General features: G+C 29.7%; 1 protein-coding gene and 1 non-coding gene across 2 annotated transcripts; both read left to right on the forward strand.

Moving 5' to 3' along the window:
* The first annotated feature begins 938 nt into the window (after positions 1–938).
* TRNAR-ACG (transfer RNA arginine (anticodon ACG)) lies at positions 939–1,011 on the forward strand. The gene has a single exon. It is a non-coding gene; the product is annotated as a tRNA-Arg (tRNA).
* An 11,254-nt stretch (positions 1,012–12,265) lies between these two features.
* On the forward strand, positions 12,266–27,931 carry LOC107447678 (homeobox protein MSH-B). The gene is made up of 2 exons (XM_016062649.4): positions 12,266–13,096; positions 25,510–27,931. The coding sequence occupies exons 1-2, from the start codon at positions 12,460–12,462 to the stop codon at positions 25,962–25,964; spliced, it is 1,092 nt and encodes a 363-aa protein (XP_015918135.1). The 5' UTR covers positions 12,266–12,459; the 3' UTR covers positions 25,965–27,931.
* Positions 27,932–27,937: the final 6 nt, after the last annotated feature.

Below are 27,937 nucleotides of genomic sequence, written 5' to 3' on the forward strand. Positions count from 1 at the left end.
AGTGTCACATTTAATATTCTTTCACAAAGATTTCAATTCCTTCATTTTATGTTTCTTACTTAGCACAAAGAAAGGTACGAAGCCCTGCAGAACATAAACAAACCAATTATGCATCGAAGTTGCCAGGTACACAAAACAAAAATATATAACGATTACAATAATAATACACGCTGACACATAAATAATACATAAACAAATAAAAACAAGTAATACGTCTGAGTTAAGTAAAAGACGTAAGCGAGAAAGAATTCCGTTTCAACAAATTTGAGATACGGCACCGTAAATTGCAAATGTGATACACGCACTGTATTTAATTAAATTTACGTTAGTTAACATTCTAACTTGTGAGGAGAAACTTAGCTCAAGTTTAGCACGCCTTTTTGCTAGCGCTGACGTCATAGATCACATGTGTGGATATTAGAGATCTTGAAGTGTAAGGTGCAATTGAGTAACAGTTTTGCTACAAATTAATTTAAACTAACGTAGGATAATTTGTTTTATGGATATGTTTAAGCTTCTTTTGTCATATTTATTCCACCCGGATTACTTCGAATTAGAAAATAGTAGCTTAGAGGCGTGATTCAATGCTGTTGGTGATATTTCTGAGTGAGAAGTTATATTGGTATGACTTTTGCTTTTAACGCTGCGGATAATAATCCTTGTCCGCGAATCTCACAGGAAAACGTTTATATTTCAAAGTGCAAGTATAATTAAACTTGAATAAATAACTTTTACGAAATTAATACGAAACTGAAAATAAAAAAATGTGTTAAGAAAGCAGATAAATCAAAACAGCACCTAATCTCCCAAAATAATACTAAAGAAATACACTAAAATAATAAAACTAATTTTACTTAAAATTAATTTAAACTTACATAGGATAATTTATTTTACGTGTGTGTAAGTCTGTTTTGGCTTATTTTTACCTCACGAAGCACGTCCGCGTGGCCCAATGGATAAGGCGTCTGGCTACGAACCAGAAGATTGCAGGTTCGAGTCCTGTCGTGGACGGTGAAGAAATGCGTTTCTAAAGTACTTCTATAAATTTTTTTAAAATTGATATTGTATGATCTAGGATGGATAGTTTTCAATTAGCATGATTTTTTTGAAAAAAAAAATCTTGTACCTTTAAACTCTAATGGTATTAAATTCTTCTTAATTGATTTAAAATCTTTCCAAAATTTTGTCAAAAAGCTTTAAACTTTACAAAAAAGGAAAAAAAAAAGTGTGTGTGTTTAATAATTACACACCAAAAAGTGAAATTTCTTCTTAATTGTTTTTGGTTTCTTATTATTCTTTTCTTAAGGTGCAATTCCATTAATTTTCATTAAGAAAATGAAAGGTTAGGATAATGCGATTAATAACATTCAATGGGTGGCTAAAGTTTTAATTTAGGCGCTGAATTACAAGGATACAACTATATTTACGTCAACAACATTGCTATAAAAATTATTAGAGCTGGAAGTGCTTTACATTTAATAGCGAGGGTACACTTTTACATCAAGTACTAGTTGAGATAATAACTCGAGTAAATGCAGTTGGTAAAATAATATTTCAAACAAAGCATCTTTTTCGCACATGCATTAGAATTCAAGGGCCAGGTTAGCCTGATTGGTAGGGCTCTGGGCCCATGTCCAAGTGGTCATGGGTTCAATCCCTGCCGGCCGAAGACTACCCGAGTAGTAAATGGTGACTGATGCACGTTAAATCTGTCGAATCTCAAAGTTCTCCATGTTCCCATAACAAATCAACACCTCTGGGGGTACTAAATTGGAGGTTGATCGTTCTCTGAGTCAGGTCAAAATTACGATCTGTGGATGAATGAATGTATGTATGAATGGGTCCAACTATAAACAGGTGTGACGTATGGGCGTGGTAGAAGTCGAATTCTTGGCCATAGATGGCGCCACTGGAAAACAAGAACAATCGTACCCCCTCTGCCTTAATGGCATACGTCCTCAACATCATTAGAATTCAAATATGACATTATAGGAATCAGTCTAGCAACCATATTTATTTAAACAATATTAAAAATAATAATATTTAATTGGTTTCAAAGTGTTTTAAAATGCAAAAGAGCGTAATTGCGTTCAAATCAAAGTGAGATTTTTGAAAAAAAAAAATTGTACGGTAACTAAATTAGTGTTTATTTTTAATTAATGCAAGTATTTAATTTGAAAAATTTAAATAAGCATTCAAATTTACGAGAACAAATCAATGCAAATAAGGAGTTTAATTTACGTACTATACTACTTATTTCCGTCAGAAGAAATTGCAACTGAAGGCTGGTTTGACACACAATTACACGATTAACTGGACGTTAACCTTTAAACATTCTAAATTGTGTGCGAGTGTCAAAGGGCCGTTAACTCCCCTACGTTTACTATAAAATTGATAACAAGATTTGATTAATTCTTAAACTTATATTTGGAGCGGGAAAGGGACAGGAAGTCTGGATCAAAGTGATCACGGATTGCAATCTTAATTGAAAACCGGAAATTCCATCCTAGTTAATGTAATGTTTCTTTAAAATAATGTATTTCATTTCATTTTTTTTTCTTCTCTTCTATATGTAATTAAGCGAGGACCATCATCAATAAATAATCGTTTAAATGAGGAAATATAACGTTAATTTCATACATAATAGTTTAATTCCATGAATTTTATTCGTATAAAAGGATTATTCGATTATCTGATATGCAATTAAGTGGGGATAGCTGAATAAAAAGTTCATTTCCTTCCACGTTAAACTATATAAAATTAAAAAGAAATCTAATTACGTTTGAATGATTATTCAATGACATTAAATTCTGATTCAACGGCCCAAAGTATGTCGGTCGTAAAATTGAAATAATTAGGGATTTTTTTTCCCCAATGTTCCTTTCTGGCAACTTTTTTTCCGGGTTTTTTTTTTCGGTGTATTTTGTTCTGGTATTTTTTTTTAACATAGTATTCAAACGCATAAATTTAAAAAAAAGTTTAATTACGTTTGAATAATTATTCAATGACATTAAATTTTGATTCAACGGTCCAAAACAAATCGGTAGCAAAATTTAAATAATTAGAGACTTTTTTTGTACCCGATGTTCTTTTCCTGGTGTTCTTTTCTAGCTACTTTTTTTCCGGCTTTTTTTTTTCTGTGTTTTTTGTTCTGGTATTTTTTTAGCATAGTATTCAAACGCATAGATTTTTAAAAAAGTCTAATTAAGTTTGAATAATTATTCAATGACATTAAATTTTGATTCAACAGTCCAAAACAAGTCGGTAGTAAAACTTAAATAATTAGGAAAATTTTTTTCCTGATACTTTTTTTGGTGTTCTTTTCTGACGGCTTCTTCCCGGTTTTTTTTTTTTTTTTTTGTTCCCGTAATTTATTCCCATGATCCTGCGAACACATATACGAATAACCGGAAACGAAATAGTGTACGTCACTTTCGTGTAGTCCAAATTAACTGTTTTACCCTTTTATTAAAAACTTTACTTTAAAAATACTTCAAGCACTAAAGTTGTTCCCATCACCTATTTCTTAGTATTATCGAAGCTTTCTCTATAGCAATTGTCGTAGACTTCTCACGCATGTCATAAAAATATTCGTATAAACATTTTTATATCATAAAAATAGTTTAAAATATTTTTACCCAGACGGACATAAAAAACGGAAAAGAAAAGAGTTATTGAACTTTAAAAAAAAAAAAAAAATAAATGANTAAAAAAAAAAAAAATAAATAAATAAATAAATAAATAAATAAATAAATAAATAAAAAAAAATTATTGAATTGGTAAGATTCCTTCTTTCTTTTCTTTTTTACGTAATTTTATGAAACCCAACAATGCAGCCTTAAAATAACATTTCATATGATACATAATTGGATCAAATTCACTTTAATTTTCACAAATCTATGGCTTTTTTCAAATGACCATTTTGTGCCTTTTTTATAACAAGCTTAGAGGACAAAAATGAACAGCCCTGAATAACGATTTCTTTCTCACAACAATTATAAAAAAATCACTAAATATTCGCTAAAAAGTTGTATTTCATTTGACAACAGAGCCTTTGCTTGTGGTTTACTAGTTCCAAATTTTTGCAATTGTTGAAGTGAAACTCGAATCTAAGTATTTAAACTTAATCCACTCAAATCTTAATTTTATATCATGCTTTTACCATGCTTTCTGATTAAAATAAATAATCGTAATTAATTTTCAATTCTTTTCTTTAATTGTGATAAGCATGCTTTTAAATAACCTTTTTTTCTAAAAAAAAAAAAATAAGATAAAGGAAATCATACCATTGTACAAGATGGCCAGATAAAAGCAAAATTATTGTCGTTTAAACAAACATTCGAGCAATTCATTTTGTATATTGATCTTTCCAAGTTGTGCTCTTACTATAAAAACCAAATTAATTGTAATTGCTTTTTTTTTAATGACCACGAATAAATCTTTAAACAACTCCTTTCTTAATGAAGGTAAATAAATAAACAAGACCATTCAGCCGTAGAAAATGGCTATCTAAAAGGGTCAATTATTTACCACCTGTGATAGCCACTCCTACTACATTTTTCCCAATTAAATCTGTGTGAGAATACTGCTCTATTGACAGCTCTTTTTTTTTCTCCATCCAATAGCCAAGTAGCATACAGTAGCCTCTAATAAAAGAATTCGACAGAGATATATGTATATTCCTTTTGCTAAGATCTTATTTCGGAGAAAAAGAAATGGCAGGGGGGCTTGACTTTCTTTACCCTTTGTTAAAAGCGGGGTTTGATAGATTGTACACTGTTGTCAGCGCTTCTAGCTATCGCCCCGAAAAATCTCTACAATTGCCCTCTTTTTTTGATTCAGGGTTGATAGAGGAACGATGAATTCGATGTTTTATTGCTTTTGGCGCGGAATGGCACGGACTCCAGAATCAAACCTATTGCTCTGCTTGTTTTTGTTTTTCTTCTCTGCGGGATGGTAGTTAAGTCACGGACATTTAAACGAGTCCATCATAAAAAGGAGGTTTATCTGGATGTTTAGCGTAAAAAAAAAGGGGGCAGTGGACACCCTGTGGAGTTTTACCGGGTATCCTCGGGGTAATTGGGTGGCTTTACGCAGCGTGAAAACCCCGTAACGACAATGAAGTTGTTCAGCTTCTGGAGATTGTCTCCAAGGAAATGGGTCCTGTTTCAAGGAGTGCCAAATTGCTGGAAAAGACGTGATTTTTTGACTTCATTTATCTTTGATGGACGTTGTAATGTGAAGCTGACACATCTGGCTTCTGAATTATGTTGAAAAGTTATCTTTTGCCCAATTACCAAAGAAGATCGGAAATGACCAGTCCTTCACTAAAATGGCGTAACAGATTTCAAAGAATGTTGGTTCAGCCTTTTTGAATCTGAGCAGTTGCCAAATGAGCGTAGCAAAAGTTGCACTTTTCAGCAGTAATCGGAGTTGGGCCCTTAAATAAATAGTATCTTCAAATATGTTTTGGATATTTCATTTTAAATAAGATTTCAAACAACTTTGGAAGGCTTAAAATACTTAAATCACATACTTTAAGGCAAATTACTTTTAAATTACGAAATAGACTACTTTTAAAAGTTGTTCGAATATAATATGACATTAAACGTCCTACAGGGGATAGACAAAACAATGGAAACACTTCTATACTAATGCATTCTTTCTCATTTCTTCGGAAATGCTTAACGAATTATTTCATAACTTCATAATTGTTTAAATCATGCGGATTTTCATACATATCAATAAAGTTTAAAGCTTTTAGAGGTTTGAGAGACCGACAATGAATTATAAACGGAAAATAATGTTATTGAACACCCTATGCCAAAAGATTTAGCAATAGATTTGCAACTTGTGACAGTTATTTTGTTTTTCATATGCAATAATTACGCAAAATTTCGTAAACCTAACTCAAATATTTATGAACATTTTTTTAAAAAACTAATTTTTTTGTCTTTTTCCCCCATCTACAACTGTTAGGGGAGAGGGGGGCACATGTGAACATGGTATGTTTTACCAATATGATTTAAAATGAAAAATCTTGAAAAATTTTCCATTGATGGCAGTTCTAGTCCTACCTCTCTGCAAAACTTTCAGAACAATGAGCCATTTTGTTGTTCTATTCTGACAATTTCTTTGTATCAGCTGGTGTTGCATATATTATAATCGCTCGCTTCTCCAAGTGAAAGCATAATATAAATCAACTAATAAACTAAAATTAACTATTGCAGATCATTATATGAACATTCAGGTAAGTTTATGACAATTATTCTTTTTTTTTACTCAATTAAAAGTTCTTTATTTTTCAAGTTAGGTTTAAGAAGGATGATGGGGGCACTTGTGAACAAAACATCTGGGGCAGATGTGAACAGTTCACAAGTGCCCCTACATAGTATTAAGATTATTATCCTCATGATATTATAAGTTTAAAAAATATGTATGCATTTAAAATTATCATTATTTAATTTTCCATAATTAATTTATTAATTTTTCCTTTAAAAAAATTTTTTTTTATTAAATGGTTGATCGCGCATCACGCATATTAACTGATACACCTGAGAAAATAGAATTGTTAAAGCTACAAATGAAAAGATAGAAAAAATAAAAAAAAAGCATGAAAGAGTATTAGAGAAGAAAGAAAAAGGCCCATTACAACACCCGTGGAACATGAAGTTGCGAAAAACCCAATTACGGATAAATTATTGTACAGCTGAAAAATTATTTTCTTATTGACAGTACTGTTGTACAATTTAAATTCACATAGTAAGCTACAACCCCCTCAGTATAATGCGTATCTATATCTGTTATATTAAAGATTTTTTTTCTTTGAAATATGATGATTGCTTTGTGTTTTTAATCTTGTTCATATGTGCCCCAGGCCTGTTCACATGTGCCCCCAATAGGGGCACATGTGAACAATTGAAGTCATTTTTCTAAAATATTATAAAGTAAAGAAATATTTTATTGAAAAATCTCAAAAAATTCCACAAGACAAAGAAAAGACTATTTAAACATATGGACTTTTTTACTATGAAAAATTGATGCTATTTTTCGAAAAGTGAAGAAATAAAAAAATTTGTTCACATGTGCCCCCCTCTCCCCTACATATTTTTAGATGACCCAAATGATAAATAAAATGCCTAAATATTTTTAGATGGCTCATGTTTGTACTGCATAATATGATGTTTCAGACGAAATTGCAAAAAAAAAAAAAAAAAAAAAAAAAAAAAAAAAAAAAAATTGAATGAAAAAGAGGAAAAACTAACTCTAGTTGTAATGAAGAATAATTATTAATGAGCCAAAAATACTTATTAACGAGCTTTTCTGAGATATGGGATTAGTAAAATAGGTGGACGGGGAAAAAAAGCACCGGAAGCAAAACACCTCGGTAGTAATTATTAAAAATAACAACTGATGTATTTCGGGTGGTTGAGCTAGAACTTAATGTATTTATTAGAATGAAATCAGATATTTTTTAAAGCTATTAATATATAAGGATTTGTTTAAAGTATATAAAGAAACTTTCCTGTCTTCATACTATTTATCGAAATGATGATAAAATCGTTCTAAATTTCAATAATTACACTCATTGTATTGTGTTGTAATAATATACAAATTAATACTTTCTAAACTAGTTATTTGTTTAAAAAATTTTAACAAATTGAAATACTTTAACATTTATTTTAATACCCTAAGGTATTTTTGTTAATCGATAGATTAGTATCGATACATAAAATAGTTTTATTCAGAGAGCGATTTCATCGACTAGCAAGTAGCAAATTGCTTGTTAAAAAAAAATCAAATAATGCTAATAGTTGCAGATAAATACAGCGCAAAAATTGCTCGTACCCACATCTGGTTTGGTTTTTCCATCGTTTCCTATTGGCTCAATGAATTCTCAAAGATTCCATCATAAATTCGGGTCGTTTTTCTATCTTTTTATCAGTAGTTATTTATCGCTATCTCGTCATGAACTCTAAAATTCCAATCTCTAATTACGATGTTGTTAGAAAACATGAATTTCGCATTTGAGTACGAATCACTCATTGATTCAATCTTTTCGTGTCAATTTTGTTTTATATTCACATCATTTTCGGATCACTTTTTCAACAGTTATTTAAAATTTTTTCAGCTTCAGCACGGTTTTTCAAACTCCGATATTTTTAATACGACGTTATTACGACGCATGAAGTTCGAATATGAATAATTGCTTTCTAACATACTTGATTTTCAACTATTCCGTTTGTTAATCATTTCGTTTTCCGATAAATTTTCGGCCATTTTTACATATTTTTCTCCAAATTCAGATTTTTTCAATATGATGTAATTATGACACTCGAGTTCGAATTGGAGTAATCAATCTTTGACTAGCTTGATTTTTTTACTATTCCATCGACTATTATGGACAGCAGTTGGTAATCATTTGTGCTGTGCTTTTTCCTCTTAGATTTCCAAATAGCGATATTTTTAATACGATGTTATTACGACACATGAAGTTCGAATATGAATAATTGCTTTCTAACATACTTGATTTTCGACTATTTCGTTTGTTAATCATTTCGTTTTCCGATCATTTTTCTGTCATTTCTACATATTTCCTTCCAAATTCAGATTTTTCTAAATAAAATGTAATTATGACACCCGAGTTCGAATTGGAGTAATCAATCTTTGACTAGCTTGATTTTTTAATATTCCATCGACTGTTATGGACAGCAGTTGCTAATCATTTGTACGGTGCTTTTTCCACATAGATTTTCAAATGGCGATATTTTTAATACAATGTTATTACGCTTCTGTTTTCAACACGGTTCTAAAAATATTGACGATTTTAATACATTATTAGTTTTATTTATAATAATAAAATGAAAAGTTTCTTTCTGTGTGTTTCTCTTATTAAGGCAGAACCGTTCCTGATGGTGTTTAAAATTTGGGCAGTGGGTGAGAGGGGAAATTCTAGCTCCCCCCCCCATCCTAAATATCACTCAAAAATTTCATTTATATCATTAGGGAGATAAGAACAACGTATTGTTTTTCTAAAATTATAAATTATTCTGCGTTTTCAAATATTTTTAGGTAAATCATTGACGTTTGCTACTTGCTTACGGCTTTAATAAAAAAAGGAGTTTTTATCACGTTATTTAATATTTAAATATTTTTATTCGTTATAACAGAGAAACTCATTGATCAACAGCATAGGTGTCTATAGCACATCGAGTATCAAATAGCATTGATCAATTGCACATCGAGTACCAAATAGCACTTCGTAGCATACGCGGAATACGTAAATTCAGTATTTCTGAAGTTACCTGAAATCACGCTCTTATTTTAATTAGGCTTTTAAAAGGAGTTTCTAAAGATCAAAATAATTTGAATTAAGAAAAACAAGTTATACCGGCGAAGGCAAAATCAATGGAGAATTAGTACCTTGTTGTTATTGACGCTATTGATGCTTGATTAATTTCTGAAATACCCACTAACCAAAAAAAAAAGAAAAGAAAAATATGCTGTGTACGAAGAAGCAAATATATTGGAGAAATAGCAATGATTCGTTTAGGAGAAACGTAAATTGCCCTGCTATTCTTGATGTCAGCGACGCTTGATTAATTTCGGACAGTTTTTTTGGTTTTTATATGCAATAATTAAACAAAATTTCGTAAGCCTAGCTTTAATATTGATGGAGATACGGACATTTTTTCATAAAAGCAAAATTTTTTGTGTTTCGTTTTTTTTGCTATAACTTTAAAAATATTTCAAAAAAAAATAAACATAACTTTTGGGACAGTTCAAAATTAATTTCAAAATTATTAGCTTAAAATTTGTAAACAATTCGTTTAAAACTGCTTATTATATCAGTACTTAAATTAGTTCTTTTAAAATGCGCATGAGTAAATTTTTCTTTCCTTAATTTTGTAGTGAATCATATTTGGCAACTAATTAAAAAGTTTTGCTTGCATATCTTAAAATTTTTAAATGTTTAAGCAATTGTCTATCTAGTTTTCATGCTTTTTAAAAGAAACTGAAAATAATAATTTCGACATATTTCATTTTGCACTATTAAACAAGATATATTAAAAATGATCCCGGCATTGCCGGGGATCATCCCCAGTTAAAGTATATTTTCTTTCGCCTGTATTCTTTTCTTATTAAATTACATTTTGGTGTATGAACCTTTATTAAACGCTATTATCATTTGATGTTAAATCCTGTGTTATGATAAAAATAATATTTGTAGAAAGCCCCTTATCATTTTGAGCTTTCTGTTAAAAAGTAAGAAAACTACTTAGAAAATTGCCTGAAAATTTTTTAATTTCAAAGATATTAATTCCAATTAGATATTAGATAAATTCCAATCGTTTCCAACTACGATTCACTACAAAATTATAGAATTTTTTTTTCTGAGCATGCTCAGTATAAAAGAATTACTTTAAATACTAATATATTGCACGGTTTTAATTTTTTTTCAAATTCTAAAGCAAACATTTTGCAACTAATTTTAAATTGCTGTAAAAATTTTGCTTAATTTTATTGAATCTTCTTAAAATTATAGCAACAAAAAAAAAAAAAAAAGAAAAAAAAGAAGCTTTTTTTCTTCTTTTTTTTAATAAAAAAATAAAATATTATAATAATTTTTAAAGTAAATAAAAAAAAAAGTTTTTTATTTTTTATCAAAGTGTCTATAACTCCAGAAATATTTAAGATAGGCTTACGAAAATTTGTACATGCATTAACTCAAATAACTGTCAGAAGTTACAAATTTATTGCTAAATTTTTTTTGACATAGGGTGGTTAAAAGCATTATTTTCTGTTTGTAATTTATTGTCGGACCCGCAAACCTCTAAAAGTTTTAAACTTCATTGATATATGAGAAATCGCATGATTTAAAAAATTCTAATAGTTATAAAATGATTATGAAATTATTTTAGATGAAACATGAAAAGATATATTAGCATAGAAGTGCTTCCATTATTCTGTCCACCCCCTGTAAGCGTAATTAGTGAAAGTTAGAACAATTTCAGAATTGCTGAAAGAGCTTATACAATTTTCTTTCATATTGTGAAGTGGGGAAGGTTCATTTCGTTAGTTTTAAATTAATCCTTATATTTAATAAATGTATAATAATAAAGTTATAATAATTTTATAAATATTAATTATGTTCGAAAAAATATTTAATTTGATCAAATTCAGCTTCAGCGGCCAAATCAGACGTTACATTTATTTAATTATCAAAAATTTTAACCCTTTAATTAATTTTTTTATTAATATCGATTACGATTAAATAATTATTAAAATTCATTAAATTCGAGTTAAATTGCCCGATTCAAAACGGACGTTTAGTAAACTAATAACATAATATTTCATTTAATTTTTTAATTAATATCAATAACGTTCGAATAATTATTTAACTTTATTAAATTCGGGTTCAACACTTCCCGAATCAAATCGGACGTCACATTTATTGGATATAATCAATTTTACTATTTTAATTATTTTTTTAATAAATTTCTTTTATGATCGAATAATTATTTAATTTTATTAAATTCCGGTTAAAGGGCCCGACATTATTTTCCCGCCCACCTGGGGCTCCTGACCCCCCCCCCCCAAATACTGCTCTATAGTATATTATTGCAGTTAAAAAACATTCCTTAAACTCCAGTTTAAAAATAAAACTATTTAATTAATTATTAATTTGAAGTTCACGATCCATGAAATGTTAAAAATAAATGACTAATTTGATCTTAATTAACTCAGTCTCCTTTCACGCAATCAGTACAGGGTCAACTAACTATATTTCCTTCACAATTTACACAAACAATGCGATTGTTCTCAATGCAAATGAGAACAGGAAAGGCTGTGCATTGTATAGAATAAACCCCATTCCCGCTAAACATTCCACGGAACCGAGAAGAGCAAATGGACCCTACCCCCACCCCCCTGTAATAGAGACTATAAGGAATATCAATGAAGAGAGAATAGGGGCGATCAGGAGAAAATTCTGGCAGTCCTACGCTATTAAAACGATGCCGCGAGGTCCAGAAGTGATTACGATTATCCCACCAGTCAGGCTGACAAATCGCCATCGATAAAAGGAGATGCACAGACAGCTGTTGGATGCTGCGGAAAAGAACACTTCATTCTGAATTCCCCCTTTACTTGATCTTCTTCCGTCGTCATGACGACATAGGTGGAGCCTATTACGAGGGAGGCATCTCATTGGAGGAAAGAGGAACAACCCACTTTGACATTCAACGTGCCTCCGAGAGGACTTGGAAAGGCATTTAGTGACTAGGAATAAACGAGATCTGACTAAGAAGTGGTTGATCTTTTCTCAGTTGTACTTGTAGGAGGATAGGATATACAACCTACTAGCACGTTGTCCCTGAGTAATATTACGTTGACCACAAGTTAGCTTCTTGTAAAGTGTGCCTGGTCCATTTTTCTAACACAATCATGATATGATTGATGCAAGCTAATTTGTTATTTAATAGATACCTACAGAATTCTTTAAATCTGGAATTTAGGGAATTTAGAACTTTACCAATAATGCAACTAAGCTCACCAAACATTACAGACTCCAGTATTAATCACGAATCATCACCAAACAAATCCATTGAATACCAACGGACTTCTCCAGGACTTTTAACTTCACATTTGACTATGCCCGCCAGGTATCAACACAGTTCGAGATCCCCCTCCAAAAGTCCGGAAATCGTCGAGGCCAAGATATCCTCCAAGACCCCCAAAGGGATATCCTTTTCGGTCGAATCCTTGCTTTCTGAAGATTGCAGTAAAAGATCTTCCTCCAGTCCTGATTTCAAGGTTCCAAGTCCTGAAGAAATTAAAGAAATCAATGGTTCCTCTAGTCGGCAAGATGTATCTGAGCTGCTTTCAAGGAGGTTCTGTGTAGATCGGTTATTAGATCATCATGGACTTAAATTAACCGGACTTCCACCCACCTACTTACCACCAACGTCAGCAGTTAAAACTTTGGTACATCATCCGGATACGAACTTAAGTTCTCCTACAATGTCCTGGAATTCACCTCTTAGTGTGGGTGTACCTTGGTTCCAAGTGTCCAGGTCAATATCTCCCGTTCACAGTAAGTTCAATACTCATTTCTATTTTAATACTATGACAAATTGAATTTTATTGTGTTAAAGAATATAAATTGCGATAAAGGTAAATGCTTTAGTAAAATTAAAAATTTTGTGATATCAAACCATCTTAATCTATTTTTATAATTTTTAAATCTTTTACTCGAAATAAATTTACTGATGTGAATTACATTATTCCTATAGTAGAATTTCATTCGAAAGATTTTTTTTCTAATCATTTCCTTCAATAATTTGTGTACAAAACACAGCCATGCAACTTTTTGGCATTGTCAATAAAAACTATCGATCTATAATTGTTTTTAACTACCTTAATCAATAAAAGTAGATAGGTTTATTGGTGTAGTTGATAGGCATTAAATTAAAAACAATACTCATACTGTTTATTTTAACAGCCAAGATTGGTTAGATATTCGTTTAATTCCTAAGTCTAGATTATCTTCTGAAATTTGTATTAACAATCAGTCAAGTATAAATCTATATTATATTTTCGTCGAAGATAAAATGTCAACAAACATATAAAAACGCGATAACGAATCTTTGATTCATTAGTATTGAATATTTATTATCATGTGAACAGAAATTAATATGGTAAAATGACATTCGATAAAATTCAAATTATGACAACGTTTCTATTTAATGATAAATCATGTATGCACAGTCAATAAAATATGTACGTATATATATATATATATATATAAAAAATATTGACAATCATAGTAAGTCAATCTTTATAGCTAATGACAGACGTTAACTAAACAAAGTATCTATTATTTACCTCATTGGAGAATGTTTCATATTTATTCCATAATTTAATAGAATTATTTTTCTATTAAAAGCAAAGAAAGAAAGTTATGACTCAATGTTATGCATCACTTTGGTGTTTCTTTATATAATTACAATTCATTTTCTGTGTTTCGAGGTAAATGAAATTTCATTTAAATACTTGCTCATCTTTATACCAAAGCTAATATTTATGATAAGTTTTCTAATTTATAAAATTTATAATGTTAAAAGGAATAGCGTGATGATAAATGAGGTTATGATGATCTATTTTCTCCTATAATTATTTTCTTTGATTTGATCACACAGGTTAAAAGAAATTCAGTAACTTTCAGTATAATATCAATGCGTATTTCTTTTTTCTACATTTCACGCATTTTTAATGAACTGAAATAAATGTTTCTTTATGATGTTTTCAGTAAACATATCGAAATGAGCAGGTAATATAATAAATAATGATATAAAATGGGTAAACTCTTGAACTTAAAAATTTACTTGAAATTGAATAATAATAACGATTAATAAGGTTTAATTTTAACGCATGGAATTTATTTGCTTTGTTTTTTTCTACTTATATTATATCAGTCGAGGGTAATAATCAATTTTACAGTTCAGTAGTTGATACTGAATTTAGATAATATTATTTTAAGTTAAATTCGGTTATAATTATATGACCTTTCACTAATAAGAGTGCAAGCCGTTTTATGTCACAACTATGCCATTGTCGATAAGCCTTCAGAATAAGAGAAAATAGTTTTGCGATTACCTTAACTATCTTTTAGATCTTCTCATTTATAAAAATATAGTTCTTTGTAAATCAGAATACAGTACTAAATGTCCTATACGCAGTTGCCATATTTTTACAGAAACTTAATTATTTAAATATAAAAGAATCAAGCTAAAGATTTAAATAGGATTGACATTGAACAGTAAGTTCATGTATCAATTTTTTCTATCCCCTATCTTTTGTCCAGTCCTTTTTATCTTTGATCTTTGAATAAATAATATTGTACAGATTTTTTGAAATTTTTAAAAAAAAAATTCAATTGTAATTTTTTTGCTGCTAAAATCAATCAATTTTCTTTTACAGCAATCAGATAGCATCAAAATCTGTTTGATTCTGAATACTTTATTTTACATAATTTCACAGACATGAAAAATTTTTTGCGATAAAAATTAATAAGTCTTAGTTCGATGTTTCTGAAAATGAATTGAGTAGTTTTTGTTGCCAAGTTAGTCCTCAAATATTGGATGTAATTTTTTTTATAGAAAAAAAGTAAATTCGGTTTAGGATTACAATCAAAAGCGTTTGTATCGTATAGCATCTACTTTTTTCAATTTTTTCGTAGCATTAGCCAACGGCAGTTTATAGCTGCTCTTGTATTCTGCAGATTACTCTCTTCGAATATTCCAATTAATTCGGTATCTAATAAAAACCGATCTTTAAGAAATTATTAGCCACTGTTCGAATTCAGGTTGCCTTGCATTAAGAACCACAATTTCTTTTCTTTTTATTCGAAGTTTTTATCCTCAAATGATGCATATTCTTTCCTATCAGCACCACATAATTAATTACTGAACTATTTCAAGCCTGATTTAAATAAAGTGTAATCGATAAGCTATGACAAAAATTAAAGAATCGCTTCCAATAATTTCCTTTGTGACATTACGCGATGAAATTATCAATTTTAATAAATTCCAATTCCTTTCTCTCTTTTTTTTTCCCTTCTCCATTCCGATAAAATTCATTCGCATAAAGCCCCTCTGCTAATTCCTTGCGCCCCAATCGTAAGCCAGTTACTCCGCTCTCAGATCGATGGATCAACATCCGTTGCCGCCCCTGCCCCGTTCCGCCGCCCTCTTATCCTGAAAACCGTTTCTTGGCTGGGGCGCGGAGGAGGCAATGAAGAACCTCTCATTTAGTGCGCCCCATTCTATTAAAAGCTGACCGGCTCTCATGGAAATGTGTGTGCAGTGCCGCCCCATGACTCATTTGCTGCAAATGTAATTTGTCACGGAAATCGGAAGCGCAAGGCGTTAGGCGGGGGTCACGAGAAAAGGCGACAAGAGACCCCCACTAATAGCCTTGATTAGGGACAATCACGCGAGCCTTTGATGTCTTTATTTAGGGCTTTATTACCAACACGGTTTATTATTATTCTTGAAAGATGTCCACGGGCAACAGTGTGGGTTTATAAACATTTGGGTATTTCGGATCAATTGGTGGGAAAGTAATTATTTAATTTAATAATTTTTTAATCAAATTTTGGTGCAATCAGTTGCTCCATGGAAGTATTTCTCGATCATACTTCCCAATTTATATGGTGTGACTAAAATAAAATTATTTTCCATTTAATTAAACTTTCGAATCACAGGAAACTTTGCACCAAATACTGGTTTAAATTTAGTATTTTCAATTTAGCAATTGATTTTATTTTATTTTATAACCGTCGTTAAACAGCCTAGCCAATTTTTTTTGGTTTAAGACTACTAATGTTCAGCTCCATAAACTTGTAATTTTGAGCCCCAATCCAAAAGACAAGGGAACTCCTGGATCAATATATTGGGAGAAATTTGCCTTCGTGGAGGACTTTTTGATGGAACTAACCCGTATTTGCGTTACATGGAGAGGGAAGCCACGAAGACCTCCCACAATTAGCCTAACAGCCAAAGAACTCCAACCCATGATCCGTGTCCCACTGAGGGCATTTTAAGTCAGCACTGTGGTCGGCGCAAGCCAGATGCGGAATTCGTATCTACCAGCCATTGTTGGGTTTCGAACCCAGTTGACCTCATTGGTAGGCTAATATTCTATTCCCTGAGCCATCACGGCTTATTAGCAATTGATTGTGCTAAATTGAATTAAATTAATTTCTTCTCAATTTAGCATTTTATTAAGGTTACAACAACAAGCAGGGACAGCATTATATTTCGAGACGCCAATAAAATGGTTCAACGATTAACATATTTTTAGATAGTATATTTAAAGTTTAATTTCGCTATACAATCTTGCATACTTTCTGATAATAATTTTAATTAAATATTTTTTTTAATGATATCATTATAATGTTGACATTTCTGATTTTTTTATGATTATCCTTACAGTACAATTTTGCTCTTAGATAAGTTAGTTTTTTGACATGAATAAACCACAAATGAAAGTACACAAAATTGACAAACTATAATTTTAGTTTTAAAAGCAAGAGGAAGGTACTTGTTCATAGGACTGAAATATTGTACGTCGATTTATGTAATTTCATTTGAATTTTTTTTATTTTTTCTTCTTTTTTTTGTTGCTTTAGTACCCTTTTAATTCAGTGAGCAATCCCAAGAAACTGAAACAGGAAAATATATTTGACAATATAAAAACTAGATTTGCTTCAAAAAATATAATGGTATAAATTTTTACGATACAGTTTCCTTTCTGAATTATTTTATATTAAATGAAACAAAATATTGATTGTAACGCATTCTTTTTCAGCATTTTCTGTCGCTAAAATATTAAAAAAAGTTCCTCGCAACGAATTGATTAAAGTTATATAAATTAAATTACTTAATTTATTTAAAAGAAATAATTGCATTAGTCCTTTCCATCTATTATTTTTTTATTCTATGAGTTGAAAATTAATAATTTTTAAGATTTTCCTTTATTATATCTTAGTTTCCATCAGTAACTAGAAAACAGTATTTCAAGTGTAAATGTAGTATCGCTTTGAGCAAAAATATTCTGAGCGTGTCGTTCTCATATGCTTAATAAAGCTGCCACTTTCTATAGAATTGTTCTAAGTATTCTTATTTTATTTTTACAGAAGAGTAACATTTCCTTGAATCCAGAAATTTGAGAGCTCTCAAAATGTTATTTAATGTGTGTTTTTTTTTCTTCATTAAGTCGTTCAATTATGCTTTAAAAATTCATTCAATAATGCCATTATACATGCAGCATGCAAAAGCATGGCTTTAATTGAAATCCCAATAGCGATTTTTCATTAAATTAAGTCGTTAAATTAAGCTTTTAAAAATTCTCTATATTACGCCATTATACATACATAAAAGCATGGCTTTAAATGAATTTAAAATGACGATTTTTTCATTAAAATAAGTCCTTCAGTTATGCTTTAAAATTTCATTCAATTATGCCATTATACATGTATAAAAACATGGTTTCAATTAAATTCACTATAACGTTTAACGTTTTTTCATCAAGTCTTTCAATTGTGTATAAAAAATTCATTAAATTATGCCATTATACATGCATGAAAGCATGGCTTAAACTGAATTCCCTACTATGGCTTTTCATTAAATTAGGTCCTTCGATTATGCCTTAAAAATTCGTTAAGTTATGCATCATTCATATTTATACACATATGAAAACGTGTCTTAGATTAAATTTGTAATAATAATTTTTCATTTAATTAAATGCAGCCATTTTATCATTGCTTTATAACAAAATGAAAAGAATTTACTCGTGTGATGCACAATTTAATTTACGATCTATATAACAGCTTTTTTATATGTATATCAAGGTATTCTAATTTTTATAGGAAGATGATGAAATTTTTTTTGTTTTGGTTTATTACATAATTTTTATAGCTTTCAATATTGATATCGTTAATTATGGCAAAAACGAGCTTACTTCTTCCAATAAAATTAAGAGCTCTCCATTAACGGAAATGGCTAAAAAAAATTTTTTTTTAAGGGTAATAGCTCTTCAGATCGTCTTCGAAGTTCCTCAGTAGTTGAAGGGGAACTTCCTTTTTCGAATTAACTTTTTAATGATCAATTAATTTGTTCATTTTCTCATTAAGTGGATATTTGTTAAAATTTTCAACGCTTCATATGCTATTTACTCGCTTCTAGCTATTTTCGCTGTACGTTGCTATTACCATAATCGCTTAGTTATTAAATTTGATATTTACCAATTACGTCAGTAACTGTTATTTACGTATTTTAATAATATTTAATACAATTCTTTTTACAATGGGGTTTCTAACTTCAGCTTCAAATAGCTTGTAATATGTTACACTTATAAACTTTTTAGCTGCGTGATTTTAGTTGTAGCGCGCATAGTTTACTCGAATTTTTATTCTTAGGAACAATGTGCTTTTAGAACATGAATCAATTATTATTAAATACAGGTGTAAAAATTTAATTTAAATTAGCATTCGAGAAGTTGCTTAGTAAATATAATGGCAATGAGTTATAATTTAGTATGGTAGTCAAGTAATTTAATACGGTTTTAATTGTTACTTAAGTAATTTTATTTGTTTGCATGGCATACAATTTTGTTTTGTTTATGTTCATCTTAAAGATGTAACCATTTAAGTTAGGTTTAAAGATTATGAATTAGCGTTATGAAGATGCACGGTTCAAATCCTATCTTTAAAATACCCAGTATTTTTTATTATTATTTTATTTATTTATTAAATTTTTTTTGTTGCGATAGGCTAATTTATAAGCTTCCTATATACCAGTGTTTCCCAAACTTATGACTTTTGTGTACCCTTTCAAAATTTTTCGTAACGCTGTTTACCACTAATAAAAAAATGAATGTATTTTTTACTATAAAAAATTGCACGAAAGTTAAAAATCACAACTGGCTGTTGACACCACTAATTATTCACTGTTAACTCTGCAAAAAATAGCCAATAGAAAAATATGTAATCGTAAATTTTCATGGCTAGCTTTGTTTATAAAATTTTTTTTTTGAAATTTTCGTTTGTTGCAAGATATTTCGCATAAGAACGCGTACCCCCGTTAAACTGTTTCCGTACCCCTGGGGGTACACGTACCACACTTTGGGAAACACTGCTATATACTATAAGTCGTATTTTTAAAATTCGATTTCTCAGGTACTATTCGTTCTATTTCGCTCAAAATTCGTATTTTGTGATATAAAATTACATTCTCTAAAATAATGTAAAAAAATTGTATACTTTACAACTATTACTTAATAATAAACTGTAATAAATATTTACTAAAAATTATTTTTTACGCATAATTGTCTTTTGAGAAACGAATTTTATAACTGTGAGAAAAAATATTTCAATGAAAGTTCTCGAGATATAGCAAATTACGTAAAATTAACATTAAAGGATTCAAACTTTACCCCGCTCTCCTGACCAAACTATCGGGGCCATTTTTCCCAAATTGCGGCTATCCCCTATATTTTGAGGCTCAAAAATCCGAATTCGTCGGAAAAAAGTATGTTTATTTGGAGAAATGTCGTTTTTGTGTCCCATTTCGTAACTTAAAATGTCGTCTTCACTAATTATTTAGCATATTTGAGGTCACCCTCCTTGAACCATTTAGAATGAGTCCTAGAACGTGACGATCGTATCAATAAATCGAGTTATTCAGGGTGGTCCGTTTTTTTTCTCCACCGCATTGTACTATATTTATTAATGCTTTCACATTGGAGGACGTCAACCTTAAAAAGCACAAGTAAGAGAAGTTACTTAGTAGACTAACTTGTTTAGTTCTACTTTAATGAATAAATGAAAAACAGCTTTTAAAAAAAACTCCTCAAAAAGCTGTTTGCAGAAAAAAAATCAATGTCCTTTTAAAGTGTCTTTTTATTCTTGTTATTTTTATTTCGATCATTGTGTTTTGCATGTCATTAAGCATGCTTTTCAAGCACATTAAATAATGGTTAACTTAATACGTTAAACTTATCATAAATTCTGAAAAAGAAGTGGATTTATGCATAAAAAATTCCGCGTTTTGAGCTTGAGGTGTTGGGTGGGTGTAAAGTTCTTTCAAGCGTTCCATCTACCAACAGGTGTATTAAACGACTCAATTTATCCATTGAACCTTTGGTAAATTTTAAAACCAAACTGTTAATTTTATGGTCGGCCCAATCACATTTCTGGTTTCCTGGAATAAAACGGAAAAAAAAGTCATCTTATTCCCTGAAGGCTTTCAAGACCACCTTTGTGCTCAGGAAATTCTTTGTACCCACCTTCAACCCCTGGCGTAGTTGGCGTACTTTGCATGCTCCCCCAGGGAACTTCAGCATTTATCACCGTCATAAATCAACAGCTCAACTATTTGTCAAAGTGATTACCTCTCCACTGGAATACTAAACTTTCACCAAAAATGAAGCATTTTAAGAATGGATTGTTAAAGAGCGGTTTCTTTTAGTACACTAGAAGAACGAAATGACTTGACTTTGGCTGAATCTTTTCCTGGAAGGTAATGACTTTCACTCACGGGTGAAAGATACAAAATATTATTTTAAAGAATGACGGCAATAAAATTGGAGAATGCAATGAATATAGTTTTTACAGCTTTTATTTAAAGTTTATTTTCTGGTATGTCTTTCACTCCAGCTATTCAAAATTACTTCCCCTCTTTTTCCCCCTCCCTTTTCACTGTAAGAAATTTTAAAGCGTGATAAATCATAACTTCATAATATGCATCTGCTACCTTTATATGCGGCTAGTAGAACTACATTATCGTACTTTTAAAAGATACATCACAAGATACAACGAAATATTTCACAATCTTACTTCCACAAGGTAGCGTTATTATATTCAACGACGAATCAAATTTTGGAAAGCTTATTAATATTCATAACCTGTATAAAAATATCGTTTAACACCTTATTAAGTTATTAAAATGATTCAATCCGCAAATGTGCCATTATTATATTCAGCAATGAGTCAGTTTTTAGAAAGTGTATTAGGATTTAAGATTTATAACCTGTACAGAAATATCGTTTAACACCTTATTAAGGTGACAGCAAATGTGCAATTATCTTTCAAAGTACTATTATTTTATTTAAAAATTACTCAATTTTTAGGAAGCTTTAATTAATTTTCATTTAGATTAATTTTCAGAAGTGTATTAAGATTCATAGGTGCTTAGTCTCGGCAACTTTTTATAAAACTTATCGAATTCATAATAGCATTGAACCATATTATAATGGCTAAAATTGATTACACGATGCTTAGATAAATTTCACGGAATCATCATCCAATTTAACCCTTTATTAAGGATGCAGCAAACAGGGACAGAACTATATTTCGAGACGCGAATAATGTGGTTCAACGATCAACCAATTTTTAGAGAGTGTTTTAAGATTAATTTTGCTTTACGATCTTCCTTACTTTCAGATAAAAACATTCGAACTTAAAATTGTTTTAGTTTTAAATCATCAATTTTAATTTTATTAAGCAGGGGTGATTGTATCCTGGGGTATATCATTCTTTCGTATCATTTGCCCTGGTCTAAAAACTAGAAAGCTATTTTTCAACGAATATCGCAGAATTCCACGTATCTCAAGACTATTGGTTTGCAGACTTCCGCAAATCAAAAGCTTTTTAGATAAATCCTATTAACAAGACGTTTAGATACATTCTTCCGTAGAATTGCGTCTTAATCTGATTCTTCCTTCAATTAGATTTTATTTCTTTGGCTGATTTTCGCCAAATTGAATGTTTGGAACTGCTCCATAATTTGTTAATATCCCATTTCTTATTCACTCGATTTTAATAGAAAACATCGATTTTCATATTTACCAGATTTAAAAGCTACTCTTTCGTATTCACGTGTTTTAAAAATCGAACATCGCAATATCTCCGAATCCTATAATAATCTACTAATATCACAATTCTTATTCAGGCGATTTTAATATCATTGAATTAATGATTTTCGTATTAAACAGTGGTCAATTATAGTTTTATTTATTCACCTTTTCGGTGTTTGTTTACTGTCAACACATATTTTCAGAAGCATTCGAATCACTTTATGGCTTCATTGAAAAAGCATTTCGTTTAAAATCAAGAACATTTTTAATGATATATTTGCATTGATTCTTTCAAACAATTGTAATTTTGTCAGTGTTATATATATTTTCACGCAATCACTACGGTTTTATACTGAAAAATGTAACCCTCAAAACAACGAAAAGGATGACAAACTACAAGACAAAATTTTTTACGGCATTGATTCTAAAATTACTTTAAGTGCAAAAAATATTTTTCGCAATATTTCTTGCAATAATGTTTTTTCAAATTACAGTTGGAATAAATTGAAATATTCATATTTGTAGCTAATTTTTAAAACGGTTTTGCATTAAAAAAAGTTTGTTATTTTTCATTTAATTTATTATTGATTTTATTTTAAATTTGCATTTTACAAAATGTAAATTTAAAAATTTGCTTTAAAATGAATAATAAATTATTGATTTTATTGACCATCTCGCCTGCCTCTTTATCCCTATAAACGCGTCCTCTTTGCCCTTTTTGTAAAATTTTATATTTATTTAACTTTAATTTTTAATTTCATTTTTTCATTTTAGTACGATATTTCTTATATTGTTTAGTTATGTAGATAAAATTAAAATTGTTTAGTTGCGCATGATATTTATCCCCTGATATATCTTTTATTTAGAGGAAGGGTATACTTATGATTTTTTCCGAGATTTAAAATTTTATTATTATTTCCTTAAATAAGTATCCTTCATTAAAATAATAATAATAATAAAACATTTGAATGTTTATTTTCTCGTAATTTTCAGTTTAAAATATAGCAAAATCTTTCAAGTTGTTTATCAACTAATTCTTATTTTTATGTGAAGTTAATTTATGCACAGAGATCTTTTAGTTTGCCTTTAATTATTTTTAAAAGGCTTCAAATTTTTCTGTTATTTTGATAACGAGTGCATTACTGTGACACATTATATATTATATGAGGGTAATTTAAAAATTAAGGATAAAATTCAGTTATTACTTTATATTACACGTTTTGAGAAATTTTAACTTTGATGAGTGAGTGCTCTTTCAAATCTAAGTGGCAAGGAAGCACACAGCCCTTTTTTATTCCGAAAGAAAAAAATTAGCTTTTAAATTTGGGCTTATTTTCCAAACCTTTTATTCACCTTTAAATAAAAAATTAGCTGTCTGATTTTGAGCCATACGTTGCCACATATCTCCCCTTTTTAGTTAGATTTCATGTTAGTTTTTTAAAAATAATTCAATCTTGCTTTTTAGATTTCAAGAGCGTCATTTTTGTTTTTACTTACGATCATTACAGCGCTTAAGCACTTCTTTTTTTACTTAATGAACTTTATTAGAATATTTTAATAGACATAATCTCTTCTTTAAGCCAATATCCTTGTAAGAAAACTATTCTTTCATGGTAAAAATTTATACTGGACAGAATAATATTTTGCCTAAACTGTTTTTGTTTTTACGTAGTTCATAAGTTTTTTTTTGGGGGGGGGAGGGGGGAAACAACCCTTCTTGGTTTAGGGGGTGAGAAATACCTTATCTTGTTCGACTCTGCTGGAAGTCGTATTCGGGAGCAAGCGAATTCGTTTCGGTAAAGCCTAGAAAAAACTTGCGGAGTCAAATGGCTCAATTTCGGAAAGTTTATCTTTACAAAGCAATGGTCGAACGAACCGGGGGAGTGCTCGTATTTCTTTTTTAATTGCTGGGGGTCTACCCTCTTGACAGTTCTAAGAACCCCAACATGGGGTTGCAACTTTTGATTGAAATAAAAGAAGAAAAAAAATGTTCGCTAGAGTTTTGTATGTCTTATTTAGAAGAACTAATTTAGCAAAGGAAGTCAATAAGCTCTAATTTTATTATTCCTGGAAAATATTCATGGGGTGTTTTGAAGTTTTTTTTTGAAAATTATTTTTATTTTTACTTTTGTTATAAATTTGGCTAATGGTTTTTTTTTTTCTTTTTTTCTATTTTACGTAGTTGAAAAATTCGCTAGGTTGTTATGCAGCTTTGTAGAATTCGAAATAATAACTTCCTTTTCCTGAGTAATTTGGATTTTACATGATTTATTTTCAGTATTTTTAATATATTTATTTATATTATATAAAATATTTTATAAATCCCTCAATTTTTTTTCATAATTTGCCTCAAGTGTAGTGCCTATTTGTTGTAGTTTGAATCTCTTAAATTTTATACGCATAGTGGTAGACCTGAAATTAGTAAAATTATGTCATTGGCACGTAGCTTCAATGAATAAGGGCTATTGAAAATTGTTTTAGGAGGACATAAGTCCCGTTATGTGACGTTTATTTTTTCTGACAGGAAAAGGCGTATGAAAAATTCTTGCATATGATACTAAGTTCTGTTTATCATGAAAATTCCCTTGTCACAAAAAACTTTCATCTTGTTTTTTTTTTCTTTTAAAAAAGTGACGTTAAATAAAATCAACAAGCAAATATGAGAAGTTTTATAATTTATAAATATATTTCACATAATCATTCTCTTTACATATGATTCTTTACTAAATAGAATTCTTTGTCACAAAAAAATTTGACCTTGTTTTTTTTTCTTTTAAGAAAGTGACATTAAATAAAATCAACAAGCAAATATGTAAAGTCTTATAATTTATAAATATATTTCATATAAACATTCTCTTTACATATGATTCTTTACTAAATATGATTCTTTAGTAAATATGATTCTTTATTAAATATGATTCTTTACTAAATATGATCCTTAACTAAAGATGATCCTTTACAAAATACGATTCTTTACTAAATATGATTCTTTACTAAATATGATTCATTATTAAATATGATTCTTTACTAAATATGATCCTTAACTAAAGATGATTCTTTACTAAATATGTTCCTTCATATTTATTTTAGAACCAGGAGAAATGCCTAAACTACCCATGAAATGCCAACTGAGAAAGCACAAAAGCAACCGCAAGCCTCGAACTCCTTTCACAACCCAACAGTTACTATCTCTGGAAAGAAAGTTCCGATCCAAGCAGTACCTGTCTATAGCAGAAAGAGCCGAGTTTTCCTCATCACTGAACCTAACCGAAACTCAGGTTAAAATTTGGTTTCAGAACAGGCGTGCCAAAGAAAAACGACTAAAAGAGGCCGAATTGGAAAAGTTGAGGATAGCCACGTCTAGGCCTATGCTATCTACTTTTGCATTTGGTGGACCTGGTTTCCTGGCTGGCTTACCGCCACCAGCACATATAGGACCCAATGCCAGTCCCAGACCCTTCCTAGGTAGCTATCCTTATCCATTCTATACGTCGTCGCCTACAGTTAACGTTTCTTCGCCAATTGTAACTGCATGCCCTCAGTGATATCCTGCCAAATTGAGGTATGACAGAGACTTAAATTCCATCGAATGGACAGCATAAAATTTGGAAGTACATAGTCAAACTCAGATTTATTTTACGTGGTTTTGCTCCATAACGAAACCAGTTTGTAGCTGAAACTCAAAGCGTTTTGGCAACTGGGTTTTATATTTTCACATACTGGAGCTTGTAATCAAAGACATTGTTTGGAGTAGAACGCAAAAACCAAACAAGAACACACTAATATTCTTGATGGTACTTATTAAAGTGCTTATTTTGTGAAGAACGTCCATTTGCTGTAACTGTTTGTTTGAGAATGCCGTAAATAACGATTAAAATTAATTTCGAATTCTATTTGAATTATTTACCAATCCTGTTTTAGGCGCGTTTTAAATTTAAAAAAAAAGTATTTCCTTACATATTTATCTCTAAAGCTTTCTGATGCCGAATGCGGGTTTTTCAATTACATTTGAACAGGAAATTAACTTGTTTTTCTTAAAAGATTTTCTTATTCCAATGAAAGGAGATTTATTTAAAAATACCATTTCATTTTTCTCTAGGAGGAAATGAATTCCTGTTTATTTTCATAGATGGTGCCAAACGGTTATTTCCTTGTTCTATTTTGCAATACGATACCGATAACTTTCTTTGCTTTTCCGATAACTTAAAAGCTGTTTTAAGACTTGTAAATTTATTATATTTCTTGAGATTCTTTTTTATTGAAATCCTTATCTTTATTCAATTTTTATTTTTAAACGAAACTTCCGTTACACTCGAAATAAAAATTCTTTGAATCAAACCTAATAGATAGCTTAATAACTTGTTTCAGCATATCGAAAACATTATGAAAATTTATGACTTATTTCTTTAGAGCTTTTGTGTTCGCCAAACTCGCCAATTTGTTGTTGAATTCTAGTTTCAGTTCAGTTACTCGAAAGAATTTTTCCTTGTTACTCGCATTATGCGTGTTTTAAATTTTTATTCCTTGTTATGTTTTAACCTTTATTTTTTGCACAAGTCAAATTTCATTTAGTATGAAATGTTTGTAAATATTTGTTTTAATTTAATTTGTGCCAAATATATTTTGTGATCATTTTTTGGCGAAGATTCGTGCGATCTTTTAAATTAAGTGATATTATGTGTGTTCATAGCTACTTTCATAAAAATAAACAGTTCTCGTACGTTTTGAATACGGGTTTGAAAATGCTAATGATTTCTGAAAGTATATTTAAGACCATATTTTTCTTTTTATTTAAGTTCAAAGTATAGATGAGAATTGATAAAACTATTGGAGATAAGATGGCATGGTTCCTTAACATAATCGAACTTAAACTAATAATGCTTACATATTAAATAATGTGCTTAGATATTTCTTTTTTCAACAGTTCATATTTTGTGCTAGAGTTCAATTTGAAGCTAAATATTTTTAAAATAGTTTAATTTGGAATTTATTAACTATAAAAATTATTAAGAACATTATTTATTAATAATAATTTTTATGCATAATATTTTAAGAATAATTTTTATTCATAATAAATTTTGTTTATAATTTTTTCTGTTTTGTACTTCTTTTATTTTTATTTTACCAGCCATAATAACTATTTATATTGCTCAGTCAAAATTTAACACCTATGCATATATCTTATCTATTAAGCCTAATTTATACAGAGTCTTTTATTTTAAGAGTTTAGACAGGTATTAATAAACCAAGTTAAATGGTGGAATTTAAAATGAAATTAAGAAATGTAATAATGATAAATTATACCCATTTTATTTTTTATTTTTTGCTACACTGTTAAAAGCCACAATGCTTTCTATAAATAAATTGTATGTAAAGTTATGTAATTTATTCCATTAATGTACAGATTTACTTAAATTATGAACTGTATTCATCTTAGTAGTTCCTTGTTTTCGACTGTTCTTTCGTGTTGTAATAAAAAAAATGTGTAAATAAAATATTGAATTTTATTAAATTGGTT

The sequence above is a fragment of the Parasteatoda tepidariorum genome, chromosome 8 (genome assembly GCF_043381705.1).
Source record: "Parasteatoda tepidariorum isolate YZ-2023 chromosome 8, CAS_Ptep_4.0, whole genome shotgun sequence".
NCBI lineage: Eukaryota > Metazoa > Arthropoda > Arachnida > Araneae > Theridiidae > Parasteatoda > Parasteatoda tepidariorum.